Source organism: Sander lucioperca, chromosome 7 (genome assembly GCF_008315115.2).
Source record: "Sander lucioperca isolate FBNREF2018 chromosome 7, SLUC_FBN_1.2, whole genome shotgun sequence".
Classification (NCBI taxonomy): Eukaryota; Metazoa; Chordata; class Actinopteri; order Perciformes; family Percidae; genus Sander; species Sander lucioperca.
Window position 1 is genome coordinate 23,074,149 of NC_050179.1, and position 16,284 is coordinate 23,090,432.

At 40.1% G+C, this 16,284-nt stretch overlaps 2 protein-coding genes across 4 annotated transcripts in view; both read right to left on the reverse strand.

Annotated features, from left to right (window-relative positions):
* Window positions 1-1,600: 1,600 nt before the first annotated feature.
* Window positions 1,601-8,840, reverse strand: ndufa9a (NADH:ubiquinone oxidoreductase subunit A9a). Its single transcript, XM_031304971.2, has 11 exons — window positions 8,709-8,840; window positions 7,475-7,648; window positions 5,881-5,978; window positions 5,475-5,566; window positions 5,167-5,308; window positions 4,914-5,016; window positions 4,620-4,690; window positions 3,372-3,448; window positions 2,369-2,464; window positions 1,976-2,042; window positions 1,601-1,876 (listed from the first exon to the last, which is right to left on the reverse strand). The coding sequence occupies exons 1-11, from the start codon at window positions 8,761-8,763 to the stop codon at window positions 1,706-1,708; spliced, it is 1,146 nt and encodes a 381-aa protein (XP_031160831.1). The 5' UTR covers window positions 8,764-8,840; the 3' UTR covers window positions 1,601-1,705.
* A 1,231-nt stretch (window positions 8,841-10,071) lies between these two features.
* Window positions 10,072-16,284, reverse strand: part of dyrk4 (dual-specificity tyrosine-(Y)-phosphorylation regulated kinase 4) — a 33,736-nt gene continuing 27,523 nt past the window's right edge. For 2 of the 3 annotated variants that reach the window (XM_031304977.2, XM_031304976.1), the window contains exons 7-14: window positions 15,351-15,491; window positions 14,391-14,529; window positions 14,068-14,149; window positions 13,259-13,431; window positions 13,063-13,123; window positions 12,739-12,868; window positions 12,479-12,615; window positions 11,937-12,199 (exon numbers count right to left, since the gene is read on the reverse strand). In XM_031304977.2, the coding sequence (XP_031160837.1) occupies window positions 11,937-12,199; window positions 12,479-12,615; window positions 12,739-12,868; window positions 13,063-13,123; window positions 13,259-13,431; window positions 14,068-14,149; window positions 14,391-14,529; window positions 15,351-15,491 (1,126 nt within the window). Of the gene's footprint in view, window positions 11,066-11,282; window positions 12,200-12,478; window positions 12,616-12,738; window positions 12,869-13,062; window positions 13,124-13,258; window positions 13,432-14,067; window positions 14,150-14,390; window positions 14,530-15,350; window positions 15,492-16,284 lie in introns of those variants that run through there. The other variant, XM_031304974.2, reaches the window with a different exon arrangement.

Sequence of the window (16,284 nt, forward strand, 5' to 3'; positions counted from 1 at the left end):
TATAGTTTTTATTTTATTGTACATAATTTAGCTTTTTACTTCTATTGTTTAGCTAATTTTTGTGATTGATGTGACTTGGCTGCTGTTACACTGCAATTTTCTTTAGGAATGAATAAAGTACTTTATTAGCTTTATACATTTAAGCACTTTAATTTAAACTGATTGAGCTCTGTCAGATACTTGCTAAGTAGGCTACTGCTACGTTTCTTTTTTAAGATAATTTTTGGGGTATTTTGGGGAGAGAGAAGGGGAATGACATGCAACAAAGGGCCGCCGGTCGGAGTCGAACCCCGGCCCGCTGCGTCGAGGAATAAACCTCTATATATGGGTGCCCACTCTACCAACTGAGCTACCTGGGCGCCCAGTACTGTTACATTTCTTAATTGTATTGAAGTCTGAACCTAAATTTGACCCCTCCAGGAAAGTGCAGTAGGGTTAAGAATCGTTGCAGCAGCACGCCACCTCCAGCTTTCACGGTGTTTCTGTGTTCAACAATAAAATGGAAAAAACCAATGGGTTCTCGCTGAGAACACGAAGAACAGAGAAGAGATGGTCAACAGGAGATACTCAAAATTAGTGCAGGGGGGGCCACCATATTATGTTAAAATACTAAAATAGTTTTTTAATCCAAAAATTGGCCTATTTGTGAATACACAAAACATTTAATTTACACATTGAAGATAAGCTTAGGCTACCATGGGTAAGGTAGCCACTATGGCGGCCATATAGTTAAGCTTAAAGGTCCAATGTGTGGGAATTTCTCCCATCTAGCGTTGAGATCATATATCGCAATCAACTCTCTCGCACCACGTAGTTCAAAGTACGTATTACAACTATGGCAGCCTTCACGCTTCAAAAAGCCGGTCTCTTGCTCTTTTCAATATCCTTTTTCTTTTTCTGGGCGAAGAAGAAGACTCCTGTTCCTGAAATATGGATTTTGAATATGTGTGGTCCTCCATGTTTCCTTCTTCAAACTTGCCGGGGCCGGGAAGCTACGATACCCATTAGCAGCATTAGCAGCACCTGTGAGTTTATCATGTGACAGAGAAAACGCGAAAGGTGGAGCAGTATGTCCTGTATGTCCCTTACTGGCTAACGTATTTCAAGATGGAGCATGAATATGGAGCGTCTACCCCAGTTCATGGAAATGCAAATGTAAAATTTCAAGCCAAGAGGAATACTTATAAATATTCATGAAAAAGGACAAGTTTGTGAACGGGCAACACAGATTTTGATAATAAACAACTAAACACGTTACACACTGGACCTTTAAGAAAACTGTTCCACATTGAGGACCCCCTTGAAAACGAGATGCTTCATCTCAAGGGGTTACCCTCTTAACAATAAATTTCAATTTAACATGTATGTTTAACATTAAAACATGTTTAAATAATGTAATAATATCCATTCATTTATATCCATCTGACGCAGTTTAATATGCAACTCAATGTTATACAGTATACTGTATGTAGTAGGGGGTCCCTACTCCATTCAACAAAAAAAAATGTTGAAGACCCCTGCTCTAGAGGGACTGTAATGGTAAAGTTCATGTCTAATAAAAACAATATGCAACAAACAAGAAAAACCCTCAAGACAACCCTTAGAGGATATCTTTTTTTAATGTATGTACAGAATATAGTTAAAGACCAATTAAAGACAATCAGAGGCACTGACATCCTCTGGCTGCCCTGGTGTTGTTGGTAGTTTAATAGTTGACGGTCTTGGCTGGCTTTGTCTCATCCAGGTCAGCTTCCAGGTAACGGAATCGGCGATGGCGACGCAGAATCTCAATTGCCTTTTGTTCTACAGTGGAAGGAGTGATACCAAGATCCTCCAGACCAGGAAGTCCTGGGTACTTCAGGTCTGTTGTGTGAAACTGGAAAATAAAAGTGCAGCACAGAATTAGTGTGCAACAGTTGGTGGCACAAATCCTCAAGTTTCAAGTGACAGTATATCAACATCTTGGTTGTCTTACCCTGTCAACTTTGTCTGCGGTTGTCCAGGGCTCAAATGGGTTCATTGCGAAAAACTGAGCAGCAAGGCTGAAAGTAAAAATCAGAAACTATCACATGATTGTACAGTCACGAGACCTAGTGGCTCTGTAGGGGAATATTTTGATGAGCGAGTGACACGTTAAATATATTTCTTCAGAATGTCGAATAGGATCTGTGAGAAACAACTGCTTGTGTGTGTGTTATTACTGTAGCACATATGGGTACACACAATGCAAGCAACAGTTAACCATCTCCTTTGTTTTGTTCACCAACATGCCATCTGTGTTGTTTAATGCTTAAGTTAGTTACATGAAAGATGCCTCTTCTCTGGAAATTTTGTAAAAAAAAAACCAAAACAACCCTGATGCACTTACTGATAGAGTGGGCGGGGAAGGGGGTAGGGCACAAAAGGTCTGTGTGCCACTGCGTAGATGTACTCTACCAGGTCGTGAAGGAGGTAACGGTTGGGACTAGAAGACAAGGGAAAACAGGACAAAAACAATTTAAGAAGGAGAGCCCTCATCAAGAAAATCTGTGCTCAAACGTCCACAAATACAGGGCATGGACGACACACCAACATATGTTGACACAAGGTTTCCTATCCTTTAATAGGCCATTTCTGTGCAGGCACTGCATGCAAACAAGGTACTCTCTAGCTTTCACTTACATGCATCCCTGTCTAAAGTTAACACCTCTCTTTCCAAACTTAAAACTTTTACTAATGAAAATGATTCCAAGATTTGTTTTGTAAAATGAAAATAGTACGACTGTTAAATACACATTTCTGAACGTGTCTTTTTTAGTGCACTGCTGCCATTCAGGTAGCCTGGGTGACACCAGACCCTTCTCAGTTGTAACAGAGTGGGTCTGGGGACGGTTCATTCACAGCTCATTTCCAAAGGGGCGTCACCAACAGACGCCGCTCAAATGCCTCTGGGTACCGTCGCTGCGCTATATAGCGCAGCCTAAACGATTGCGATTGGTGCCTCGATTTGGAAAAATTGGAAATGGGCTTGAATGGTCTCTTGGCCAGACTGACTTGCAGAGCAAATCTCAAGTTTGCCGGAAGTTGGTCAGGGTTTTCCCAGGCTGCCATTCACCTTTCTTGTAAGTTGAATTAAATTCCAACTTTTTTTCTTGTGGACAAACCTTTAAGACTGCAAATGAAGCGCAATGCTTTGCCCTGTAATGTACTTCTGTAATTCAGTAAATTGCACCCAGGACTTCTTGCTCAGTACAAATTATGGTGATTATGGCTGATTGAGCTATACATTTAAATTTATAAATGATTTGTGTTACCCATTTTCAAATGTCAGCATTTGCTCTACTCCAAGGCACAGCATTTCAAACAAAGTTATTTAATTGCTAACCACCTACCCAACTAATGCATACGTCTTTCCATTAGCATCAGGGTCTCTGACAGCATTGATAATGGCCTTGGCCACATCCACCACCTGAGGGAGAAAAGAAATGGTTTAGTTGGGTTCATGTGATAAGCACATTCATTGAGTAGAGTTATTCAGCGTGCATTGTTTCCTTTAGACAAAAACCAAAAGAATTAAAATAATGTATTGCCATTTGCAAAATACACAAATTCTTAGTGAAACTATGTCCGTCTGCTTGGTGCAGTCTCTTATTATAAATATATACTTTTAGCATAGAAAACATGCACATTGTGGCAGAGTTTCCTTTGCGGTTTTGTTGAGTATTTATTAAACTATTAAACAATTGCGTAAGGGAAATAAGATAAATTGTTAAGGTAGTCAGAGATGTGTTAATATATTTAGTGTTTTTTTTTAAATTTCATATAAATAATTATTTGGGTTCATGTGATAAGCACATTCAGTGAGTACTTATTCAGCGTGCATTGTTTCCTTTAGACAAAATGGGACAAGTGTAAATATTGGAAACCTAAGTTGATTAGACAGTTTGTTTTAAAGTACTAGGTGTGTCACTAATGTCCAAATCAAATGCAGACGCTACCTTCAGTTAGGCACCTTACACAGAATCAGCTACTTAGCTATTTTTTGTTTCAGACTCGCAGCTGCCTGTTCAACTCTTGATTGTTGAAATTTGTGCGTGAAGAGTAATATCTGCACGCGTGCAATGATATCATCTGCTCGTGAGTAGGGTTGGGTTCCCAAATCTGGTGCTAATACGGCACCAGTGCCCAACAACCGGTATCTACCTGACCGAATAGCAACGCGGATTTCGGCCCCTTATTTTGGTGGCACTTAAATGCCTGCGCTTCTCTCTGATGCTCCGAAACGGATGTTACAGGCAACAGAAACATTGTTGCATGTGACGCTAGTAAACATTACACTTGACAGCAGATATCGTTAGCCTACCGTTAGCTATTAGTTGGATTAAACACGGTTAAAATGCTGACAGCCAACGTTAAACGGTGTAAATTGTGACTGTATTTCACTGTAGAGGAACACCGGAACGTAACATTCTGCTCGGCAAGTTCACTTAAAACTGGTAGCTTAAGCCACGTGTGTGTTTTGTGTTTTTTTTTTTTTTTTTAAGTTCAGGCACCGGTATCGGAACAAGTTTCAGAAAATATTTCTGGAAGTTTCAAGTTATTATAATATTAGAATAGCTGCCTCCTTTCAACAAACTTACATGAACAGGCTGCTTCACAGTCTTCTTCCCCAGCGATATGAGTGGAACAGCATTGCCAAACCAGCGCATGTCTGACAAATGGATTAAAGCCACACATTATCAAAGGGAACATTTTCCATACTGTGGAACAAGTAAGTTGGAGCGTCCACTTAATGCACATCACCAAACCACTGAAAAAGGTTGGAGTAACATTCACAAACGTGTCACATTCCTATCAGCCAGAGACCGACACGTTGGCATACTCGTCGATTACAGTCTGTGACCGGTTTTAACGGACAAAAACAACTGTCTTACTTGCATAATAGTTGAAGAATCTGTCCTCACGCCCAAAGATCTCAGAGGGCTTCATGATAATTGCATCAGGAAACTCATCTCTCACTGCTGCCTCTCCTACAGCCTATGGTAAAGGGACATTTTACACAATGATCAACTACAATAACACAGGTTAACGTTCACTGGCTTAAACAGTATACCGTCCAACAGAAACACTGACACACTAGTTTGACTGAGTAAGAGAGATGTGCAGTGTGGAAAAACAGCTCTCTACCTTGTTCCTCAGGTATTTGGATGGGCTGCGTATGTCAGCATTGAGGTGAGACATGTGGACAAACTTTGTGATGCCGGCCGCTCTGGCTGCCTTGGCAATCTGCTGAGGGATGGTCACGAAGACATCTTCATAGCGATAGTTGCTGTAAACAAAAAGAGGAGAAATACTTGCATGTCAATGCTTGCTTACAATTTACATGCCCATTCGGCAAAGTCACCTATACCTCATCTCCAAGCAAGCTTCAAATTCTATTCCATGAGAACAATATCATAATATCATAAATCAGATGCTTCAGCATACATGTGTACCTTGTCTCCCACTCTCTGCCCACTAGGTTAATGACAACATTAGAGTGCTCCAAAGCCCGTTTGATGGATTCTTTGTTCCTGGCATCCCACTCCTGCAACAAGACAGAACAGAGACGACACATTTGCATTTGATTTAAAAGGTAGGATTTGTAACGTTTTCCAATATACACTTTCTAATATATTTTTTGAAATGGTCTTTACACCCCGACAGCTATAAATAACTTATAGGCTCTGAAAAAGGTGCACCCAGGGGAGGGGTTAGACAGAGCCCAGAGGAGATGCTACTTTCAAATCTCGCTAGCTTCTCAACCTTACCAACCCTGCCTTTAAGGCTCTGAATTGATTATTTATATTAGGTATGCGGTTTAAAGATTCTAACATTGCAAGATCTCTGTATGCATCTTACCATGAAAATGATCTGTCCAAGATCACCCATGGGCCTGAGGTACATGATGTCATACTGATCACAGCGGTGAGGGAGTACAATCTGAGAGCCAATCCGACCTGCAAATGATCAGTTAATAAACACATACCATCACATCTTTGTGTCATGAGTTCACAAAAGGCGCACACATATAGGTAACTTGTTATTTGATAGCAATAATACATTAAACAAATTTCAACATATAAATGAACTGCAGTGATGGGCCCCAGAACATTTGAATGTGTCTTAGAGGCTATATTTGTGTTTAAATGTTTGGCTGGGTATCAATAAGTAAAATAAAACCTTGTGGGGGGAAAAATACCAAGCAGCTCATGTCAGCTATTGAGTTTTAAAACCACAGTCTTCACATACCCATCCTGTTCTGGATACTGTCTCCTACATTTACTGTCTTGATTTAAACAGGCTGTTCAGATTCCCCTTGGGTAAACTGCTCTTAAATATCATTGTATCTCTATACCCCATCATTTACTGAATGCAAGTCAAACAACTCTAGAGTAGGACCTCCTTAATGGGATAACATGTTGACATCGCAGGCCCTGTTTACACGATGACGCTTGCGGGTGAAAAGGAAAAAATATTTTATCAGATGTGCCTTTTCGTTTATACGGCGACGGCGTTTTTGGGGCTTAAAAACGCAAAAAAGTGAAACCACCCTCCAGAGTGGAAATCTTAAAAACGCTCCACCGTCGCGTTCCCGTCTAAAGGGTAAAAACGCAATAGTCTGAAGACAGCGTTGTAGAGAGTGACGAGAAAAAGGTGTCCAGGTAGTCTAGTTGTTACGGAGTAGGCTACAGAAATTATAGGCTCCTGTTATCTAAAAGATTTTCAATGTGGATAAGGTTGTTATAGTTCAATGACCATATGTAGGCTATTCATTTGAGCCAGAGTAGGTGACAACGTTGCGGATGAAGAGAAAGAGAGAGAGCGAGTGGCAGCGAGCGGGCAGAGGAGGGTCTGCTTCACCCTCCTCTGCCCGCTGCCTCTCGCTCTCAAGCAGCGGCTGAAGGGCTGCGAGGCTCAGGATATTGGTAGTGCTCCCGTGGGTGCTGTGCTGTGGCTTATCACGGTCGACTGTGCCGGTCATCATCAGACAAACATGCAACTCCACCTCCTCGTCTTTCCAGACAAGCTTTTGTCGTTCACTTCGACATGTTTTGGTTTGGCGCTACTAACGAAAGAAGTAGAAGGAAGGTGTTGTGTGGCAGTGCCACCTAGCCGCCTGGCATGCATACTACATCGAATTTCACACACTTTTGCGTCACCATATGCACGCAGATTTCCCCCCAAAACTCTTGTTATAAACAGTGAGAACGCAACGCCACTTTTGCGTTTTCTCTTCAGATCGTTTCCGTCTAAACATAGCCTCAGACAACATTACAATATATAATTGTTCTCATTGCTGAGATGAGATCTTATGTGGGATATCGGGACACAGGATGTGACGTTTACAAGCACAAACTAAAAAAAACAACAACACAGGTTTCTGAATGTTAAGTCAATATTAGTGTGCATATATAACTTAACATCAGTATTTACGCTATATTTTTCAACTCACCCAGCCTGTTGACCACGTATCGACCCAGAAAACCTGTGGCACCAAACACTGTTGCCGCTATTCCACTGGAGGACGAGCGTCCTCCTTTCCCTTTGGGGATGACAGCATGGTGGAGCTTCCTCTGCGGGACTGTGGTGACGGAGGCAGCTGACAGTACAGCAGAGGAGCAGCTACCTATTAAGATGAGAGGAACACGACGGCTTTTGATTCACATCAAGCTGTATGATTGCCTAAAACTAATTCAAGCAATAAAACCTGTCTTCATGATGGCTAGAATAGTCGTTGAAACCGTTTTATAGAGGTTTGTGGAGCTCTTTAATTGTATGGCATTACACTTAGCGGTGTTACTAATGCTCACTGTAATTTAACCTAATAGGTATAAATAAATGGGGTGGATAGGTATTAGAAACAAATCTTTCAGTGTAACAGTGCATTGTACTGTAGTGGTATTGTACTTTATATTTCTTGCTTTGCACACATTGTGTTTCTCTCTCTCTCTCTCTCTCTCTCTCTAGCTGTAGACTGGTTAACTACTGTATGCACTGACAAGATACAAATCAACAACACATAAGCAAGAAAGCCTCTTGAAAGGCTTTATGTTTCCTTTTGAATAATAACATTATTAACAGTAACCTTAGACTGTTGTGGACAAATACTAAGTTATATAATAAAGAAAATCAGTTGACAGGAACTAACGCTAGCTCAGTGTCACTGTGTCAGCCGCATATTATTGTCAGCATCTTCGCTGTAAAACAACAGGTCAGTTAGCTACTCATCCAAAGCCGTTGATGTAGCTAGCTATTTCCTGAGTAACAACCTATCATGACGTTAAGGTAACGTTACCAATGTTTATAAAAACAGCAAATGTTTTTTTGAGCCACTAGCTAACGTTATAACAGACGTCAGGTCAATGCAACGTAAGCCAACTGGAAAGCTCATCCTATTGTCCTTCATTTATTAACGCTAATCCACAAAGTGATGCGGGGGGTTATATGGCCAGGTAACTTAGCTGATAATATTTTAATTATTCAAAGATCCAAATGTGAGCTAACTTACTAGCTAGCTAGCTAGCTAAAGCCCCGAGCCTGTTGTTAGCAAGGTCACTCGAGCCGAGTGTGTGGTCTAACTGTGAGGCCGGGTTAGCATGACACATATGTAAAGATCTGAAATCACAACATTATATTCTAAGATAGTAGAGTAATTATCAAATTCTTACTGTTTTGACAGTACTCACTTGAAATCTTTGGAAGGACACCCACAGGACGGCTAACCAGCGCTAAGGTCGCCATCTTTCCGACTACGGCATAGCGTGCGGGTCAAAATACTCACACGTCAGTTTACGGCAGTGGTACACTGACAATCATTGTTGAGCTGTAGCGTAGCGTAGCGCACACTTAAAAAAAAACCTCGTGGTCCTAACAATGCTAAAAAAATTATGTCAACATGCAGACACAAGTCTAAGAAATACAACCTCAGGTTTAACAATGAAAAAGGTTTTTAAATAAAAATGTCTAATTATCATAGTCAATGGGCAACACACATGTTATAGAAGGCCTAAGAGGACGTCTGGAATTTAGGTATTTCTATCACACATGAAGTTGTTAGGAGATCATACACTGTAAAAAAATAATGATTTCTGTCTCCCAGTCTTTTGGCTTTTGGCAATTTTGGCTTTTTCAGCCAAAATTGTATCTGACTGACCCCACACTATGGAGTCTGGAGTGTGCCACTTGAGGCTATGTATAGGCCATAGCAATAGAAGACCTACCATTGCAATCATATCTTCTTATCTTATATAAATTATAATAAATAGATGTATTGATTTTAAATAAGCATTTATGATGCACCGAATAACTCAAAGTAATAAGGGCTCAAGCCACTTCTGCCACTACCTGTCCCAGGGACAGTGTCCCTGCACACAGCAGCCAGTGGTAGCACAATGCCACATAGGTAACAACTGGCCAACCAGAGCTCCTGTTGCTGGCACACAAAAACAGTTATGTTTAATTGTGTTTGTCACTGCCCGATGTGAGTTGAGTGCAGATGTGAGTCGCGCATGCTCAGATTTAAACTGTTTACGGCATAACGTGTCGTACTGAAATTTGTGAAATCTATAAAATAATAAACGTTTCTCTTTACATACAATAACAGAAGATGGTAATCATTTCAAAAACGTTGTAGCTATCTATGACTGTTTGGTTGCTAACGTTAGCTCAAAATGCCATTCAAGTGACAGCCTTTGTTGTGTTTGATTGCTAACTTTTAGCTAGCAGTCATTTCAAAAACGTTGTAGCTATCTATGACTGTTTGATTGCTAACGTTAGCTCAAAACGCCGTTAAGTGACAGCCTTTATTGTGTTTGACTGCTAACTTGTAGCCAGCAGCAGCAGTCATTTCAAAAACGTTTTAGGATGTGAAAACGATTAGCCTACTACTGTACACCTTACAACTAAAGGGTACGGTTTTAAACTGCATGTAGTCTGTGGTCTGATTCAGAATTGAACAATGTGCCAACGATGCCTCAGTATCATTTCAAGTAGAATCGTGAAAACACAAACACAAAAACGAGGATACAAATTATGAAATATGAAAGCATATGCTCTTTGAAACAACCTTTTATTTAATCATAAAAGACAAAAAGACATAAAGATGTATATAACTACAGTATGGTAACTTTTCTTATTTCAGCTACAATCCCCCTCTCGGGATCTCTTGTTGCTTAGCTGATAGATAGTAAGGGCACAGGTCTATATTAGATTAAAATTCGATCTCTGTTGACGACTAAAGACATAAATCATTATAAAAAAGATGTTTAATAATGAAACAATTGTTTCATCATGTTCTGTCACATCAGATGAGACATCATTTTGTCAAATAAAAGGGAACCTGGCAGGGTAGTATGAACCCTTGTCTGTTTGACAGGTAAGAAGAATCCAGTGGTTTCTAATTCAGGTGTACACACACAGTAGTAAAGTGCAAGATGTTTAATACTGCAAGGCACAAACTATCAATAACAGGATTGTCTTTTTGTTTCTAATATATAAAAACATGTTTTGAATACCACAGACATACAAAATATTTTCAACAAGTAAAACCTTGTCTAAACCCTCAACAAATATCTGAAATATTTTCTTAAAATATGTTCTGTATTACACATACATAGGAAATGACAGCAGAAATATATACAATACATTCTATTACAAATACATATGTTATGATTGTTGAATTCAATTGTGAAACAAATATGCAACAGGATCAAACATATTCCACAATAAATACGTGAAACCATTAATAATCTATATGTCATCAACTACATTCTACGATTAAAAAGAACATGACAATTATTTCTTTAACATGATTAAAAAAAACAACATTTTTTTGGCTCAGCCTTTATTGCACACACTTCTTAAATATATTTTACCATTATGAAAGAAATGCTAAATTGTGTAAAAGAATAAAATGCAAAAACAAAGATTTGATCAATGTTATACACATGCACCCTTTAAAATCACCTACTTGGGTTTTAACATGAAGACTGAGAAAAGTAAAAGTATTTATGGTCTTACCTGTTTATTAAAGATTTCAATGCACCTCCTGGGCACTGCCAGGTGCTCTTGAGCAAGGCATCAAGAGACGTAAAAAACGTACTCCCCCAACTGCTCAGGGCGCTGGTCCAGCACTGGCAGCCCACTCACTCTCCATTTGTGCATGAATAGGTTCTGAGCATGTGTGTGTATTTCAGGCCTGTGTGTAGTGATTTAAAAAAACAGCGTGTAAATTGTAATTTCCCCACTGGGGATCAATGAACAGTTTAAATATAATTAAATTTTAAATTAAAACAGGCGACAGCGACTTGCAAAAAGTTGATGCTGTAGGTTTCCAACCATTTGATCTAAATTCAACATGTGCATTCTTATGTGGCAGACAGCTTGGTGTCTTAATCGTGACACATTTAAACAGAATGCCTGCAACTGCACCTTAAGTCCTTTATAAAAAAAAAAGAACAACTGGTTGATGGACTTCACTGTCATACAAACTCAAAGTTCCACAGAATAAAATAAAACACTATGACTGTATACTTAAAACAATAAATAGAAGATGTCCCTCTTTGCAGCTGATCAGTGTATCTCCTCCATACATCCATATATTCTGTTCAGAGAATGTGGGAACGGGTTGGTTTCCTACCTGTCCGTAGAAAACATCAACTCGGACTATTCTCGGACTTCTCTAACATGTTGTTTTGTGACGTCATGTCGACACAGAAGCAACATGGCAGTGTTTGTAATAAATGAGAACATGAAGGACCTTTACATTTATTGTGTGTGCAGGGACAAACAAATGCGACTTTCTCTCAGCGGTCCATTCACTTCTACTTCCACCAACTCAATCTCTCTCAGGTGGGGAGTGGGACACAGAGCCGGAACACTTGCCACTTGAACGCAGCACAATTCCCTTTTGACTGTTACATGATGGGGGGCAAACACTGAGACGGCCCCTGGCTGTCTTTCCTCTCTGTGCCCACTTCCTCTTGAGGCTTGATGATGATGTGAACAGGCCTCTCTCCACCTCCTTCTTGCTGCTTGGTATCCTCATTCTCACACACCTCCTCCTCCGCGGAGGCCCCGATGGGCCGCAAACGCTCGGTAGGGGCCATCGTTGTTCCTGTGGCTGAGCCCTCTCTCTCCAGCTTGTCAGTTGTGCTGCTCTCTGAGCTTACTTTCTCCACTGTACCATGGAAACAAACAACATTACATGTCAGCTCAAGATGAATACAAAACAACTCTGCCGGTACGTCTGCTGCTATGGCATCAGATCATAGTTGCTGATTGTGAGCAGAATGTACCCATTCAACCTGAACTGTACAGATTTGTAAGGCAAGTCTTTGCTCTATTTTAGCTGTATTTATAATTCTTACTTTTACTTCAAAATGCTGTGGGTATTGTGGATAATGTGGGTATTATCTGAAGTATATAGTATGGCTGATGAAACGGACAGTACTCTTACCGGGCTTGCTGGTCGAACTGTCGGAGGCCTTCTTCACTGTGGGCCTGGCTCTCGGGCGGACTTTATTGAAATTTCCCTCCAGGATCCACTCATGCTGTAACCCCTCATCTGGAGTCATACGTTTGGTTGGATCCCAACTGAAAACACACAGAAAAAAAATGTAAGTCTGCAAGTGCAGATTTTGTATTTGATCTTTAAGTAAGTACCACTGAAGCATACTTGATAAAAAGTGGTTTGAAAGATGTTTAGGGTGAACATACGTGAGGCAGCGTTTGATGAAGTCTAAGAACAAAGCATCATTCGTTTTCAAAGCAGCTGACAGCTCCTTGGAGTTGGGTCTCCTTTTCTTCCCCTTACTGTTAGTGATGTTCCTGGGGTTTCCTTTTGAGTCTGCACACAATGGTCAAACACAGTACTGATTTACTGTCTTGGCACATTGTTCCTATAGCGTTATCTAACACCTTCTGCAAAGTACTGGCCTAGTTATTCATTTATCTAGTCTACATTGTTTGTTGTGCAACATATCAAATATCCACCGAAATAAGATATTAAAAAAACGTCTGAAACTGAAGATAAATTCTCACCAAAGAACAACCTCCTCCTCGATGCTGATTGAACAAAATCATTAGGAGGCATCCCAAAAACCTGTGAATCAAAAACATCAGGACACCTTAACACACTGAAGCAACTCAACAGCCCATATTGGAAAATTGTTATGCCTTCACATTTTGTGAGATTTGCAAAAATATATGTGGACACACAATTATTTCCATGTCACACCTCCATTATGCAGGAGATCTGCTCCACTTCGCTCTCTCCTGGAAAGAGAGGATAGCCTGTGTAGAGTTCAGCAAGGATGCAACCCAGACTCCACATGTCGATGGCCATGCTGTAGGGGTGACCCAGGATAACCTCAGGAGAGCGGTAGAAGCGACTCTGGATGTAGGTGTACACTAATGGAAAAGACAGAAGAGACTGTGAGGGAGGTCTCAGGATAGAATATAGAAGATAGAAGTTCTGTGGACCATTTCTATCAATATCCCGACATGGTTAAAAGAAGGACTGGGACGATATGCTGTTGTCCCGATTCAATTCCTTCACTCTACATGGGTGCCGATTCCATTTGTATTGCTATTTTCATTCATTGTGATTCTAGAAGTATTGCGATGCAAAAGTACTGAGTATTGCGATTTTCTTTTTCTTCTTTACCAAAAACAAATGGAGACAATATATCATGAGACAATCCTAAAAATTAATTGTTTTCTAAAAATAATACACATCACATGTCAGTCAGTGAGTCTGACATTTATTTCATTTGTAAATAAGCACATAACATGTATTTTCTGCAGTTTCTGCTTTCTGTCTGTTTTGCTGGAAATGGAAATTATGTAGTCGCTGTCGACGGTACCGTATAAACAGAAAATATTGAGGCGAATTATTGGTATAAAAAAAAAAAAAGATTCTGGAGGAAAGAATTCATTTTAAAAATTGTCGCTAAAAAATCACGATACATACATGACGCAATTTTTCCCCACCCATAATAAAAAGTATAGTTACATTATTCTCTTCGTTGAGTTTCATGCTCTTACCTCTTTGTTGTTCGTAACAGCTTGATCCAAAGTCAACCACCTTGATGTTCCCTGGCCCTCTCTGAGACAGAAGGATGTTTTCCTGTTCACAAGTAGAAGCACAAACACTTTTATATAATGCTGCTGCAATATTATACTGCTCCACAAGGTGGAGCAAAATTCACACTGTTGTTCTGGGGACTTCTTTTTTTGCAGTTCAATTCATCAGCAGCAGTACAGTGATTCAGTCGAAAGGTGTGGCCCACATCAGGTTTTGTTGACTATATTTTAAATTGTTTTTCATATTCTATATCACAAGAATAAGTATAAGAATAAGTCAGTACCGGTTTGAGGTCACAGTGGATTATCTTTTCCCTGTGCAGCATCTGCAGGCACCTGAGAAGAGCGTGGGTGAAGCGGCGGATGAGAGCGAGACTGAAGCCCTGGAAGTTGTTTTTTTTGATGAGCTCGTACAAGTTCACCCTAACGAGAGAAAAAATAAAATGGGATGTGTGGTTTTTTTTCAGCTTTACAATACTGTTACATTTTTCTTTTTCTATCTACAGTATGTACTTTGTTCGTTACATAGCACAGTGAGCTCAATGCGGATTCACTTATAAAAAGATGCACCACATGAAGAACTTCTTCCTGTTCCACAAATAAACGCTCTGGGAAAAAAAGGCGGCTAAGTTTGATGTCACTCTACACTTTGGACTACCCTGACTGTCCCCTCCACTGACTGTCAAGCGCACACTTAAATAATCTGTGACAGCCATTCAGAGGGAGACAGAGACACAGAATGTGTCCTCCTGCTATTTCTTGCTACTTGTAATAAGCATAAACTTCTTTAGACTGTGTAACGGGAGCCTTCACACCATGAAGCAAGAAGGGGTAAGAGATAGGGCCTCAATCAAGGCCTTAACTAAAGGATTCAGTGTCAGTAATGTTAGACAAGGTGGCAGTCCAAGACGGCCTTGAAAGGTCATTCAGCCTGAGTGATACACAGAACTATCTCCCTTCAAATATATAAGATATCAGTGGCCATCCGTGTTAAAACATAGATAGCTTTAAGGTACACAGGTGATCACTTAACTCCTAATTGATTGCGGTCATGCAGTGTTAGAATGAATAGAGACAATGATCTAACCGTGCTGTTGTACCTTGGGGAAGGTGGCTAACCTTGAATACCTTTGATTAAGAGATGAATTATTCAGTAATGTCTTTATAGTCTCCTGTCAAACTAACTTCTGAACATGCAGGGCTGCTTGCTTGCCTGCATGCAGAATGCGAGTGAGCGTACTTACCCGAGAAGCTCAAAGGAGATGCAGAGGTGATTCCGGAAGTAAAAGTACTCCTTCATGTGGATGACATTGTGGAGGTTGTCTTTGTCTTTCCTCTTTATCACATCCAGGATCTTCAGCTCAACCAGAGCTTGGTGATGAAACCTATAAACACATGACATAACAGGAGGTGTTAGATTGAACTGAAATTCAGAAAATAGCACTTGTGATTTCAACACCATGCATTTCTGATTTTCCAGGTATTGCAGGGCTAGAATAAATATGTGTACAGTATGTATTCCCGTTCTGATTTCTGACATGCCGAAATGGCGATAAATAGGACTCCTTGGTCATTTTTGATTTATTATATGAACATTTTCTGCTGTTGATTTGTTTTTTGTCACATCAATCCCTTAACCCTCGTATCGTCTTCCCGTCGACCATGCACTTGTTGTCCTCCGGTTTGGTTTGCCTGTTTATAAAGCATAAAGTAGCCTATAAATTATCACCCAATTCTGGATTACAGCTTCTTAGCCAATGTCATAACTTATTACCACTAGTTTTACACTTCTTTTTGGAATTGATGTTCAATAAACCTTACTTACTTGAAATGATGCCTCATTTTTTTTTAAATAAGCAGAAATTATGAATTATCTTATTTAATAGTTAAGATCAGAGGAACATACGTTTATGGATTATCACAGATCTTCACCCGGTTATACATTAAGTAGTGATCATCAATTAGCGTATGGAACCATCCATGTTATTTTTGGGAAATTTGGTTAAAAGAAACCCCTATTTCTGATATAGAATCTTTGAAAACGGGTCAAATTTGACCCCAGGACAACATGAGGGTTAAATCCTTGGACATTTCTTCACGTCAACCATACACAATCCTCCCCAGGGACAGATAAGATCGGCTAACGCAGTGCAGAGTTCTCCTGGGGCATTGCTCTGG

What these genes read in the sequence shown, in the direction of transcription:
- ndufa9a (XM_031304971.2), bottom strand. Translation starts at nt 8,763, where the DNA reads ATGGCGACCTTAGCGCTGGTTAGCCGTCCTGTGGGTGTCCTTCCAAAG. An exon ending in ATACGTGGTCAACAGGCTGG is followed by an intron (nt 5,979 to 7,474) that starts GTGAGTTGAAAA and finishes GATCATTTGCAG; the next exon opens with GTCGGATTGGCTCTCAGATT. An exon ending in CTTCCCCGCCCACTCTATCA is followed by an intron (nt 2,043 to 2,368) that starts GTAAGTGCATCA and finishes TTTTACTTTCAG; the next exon opens with CCTTGCTGCTCAGTTTTTCG.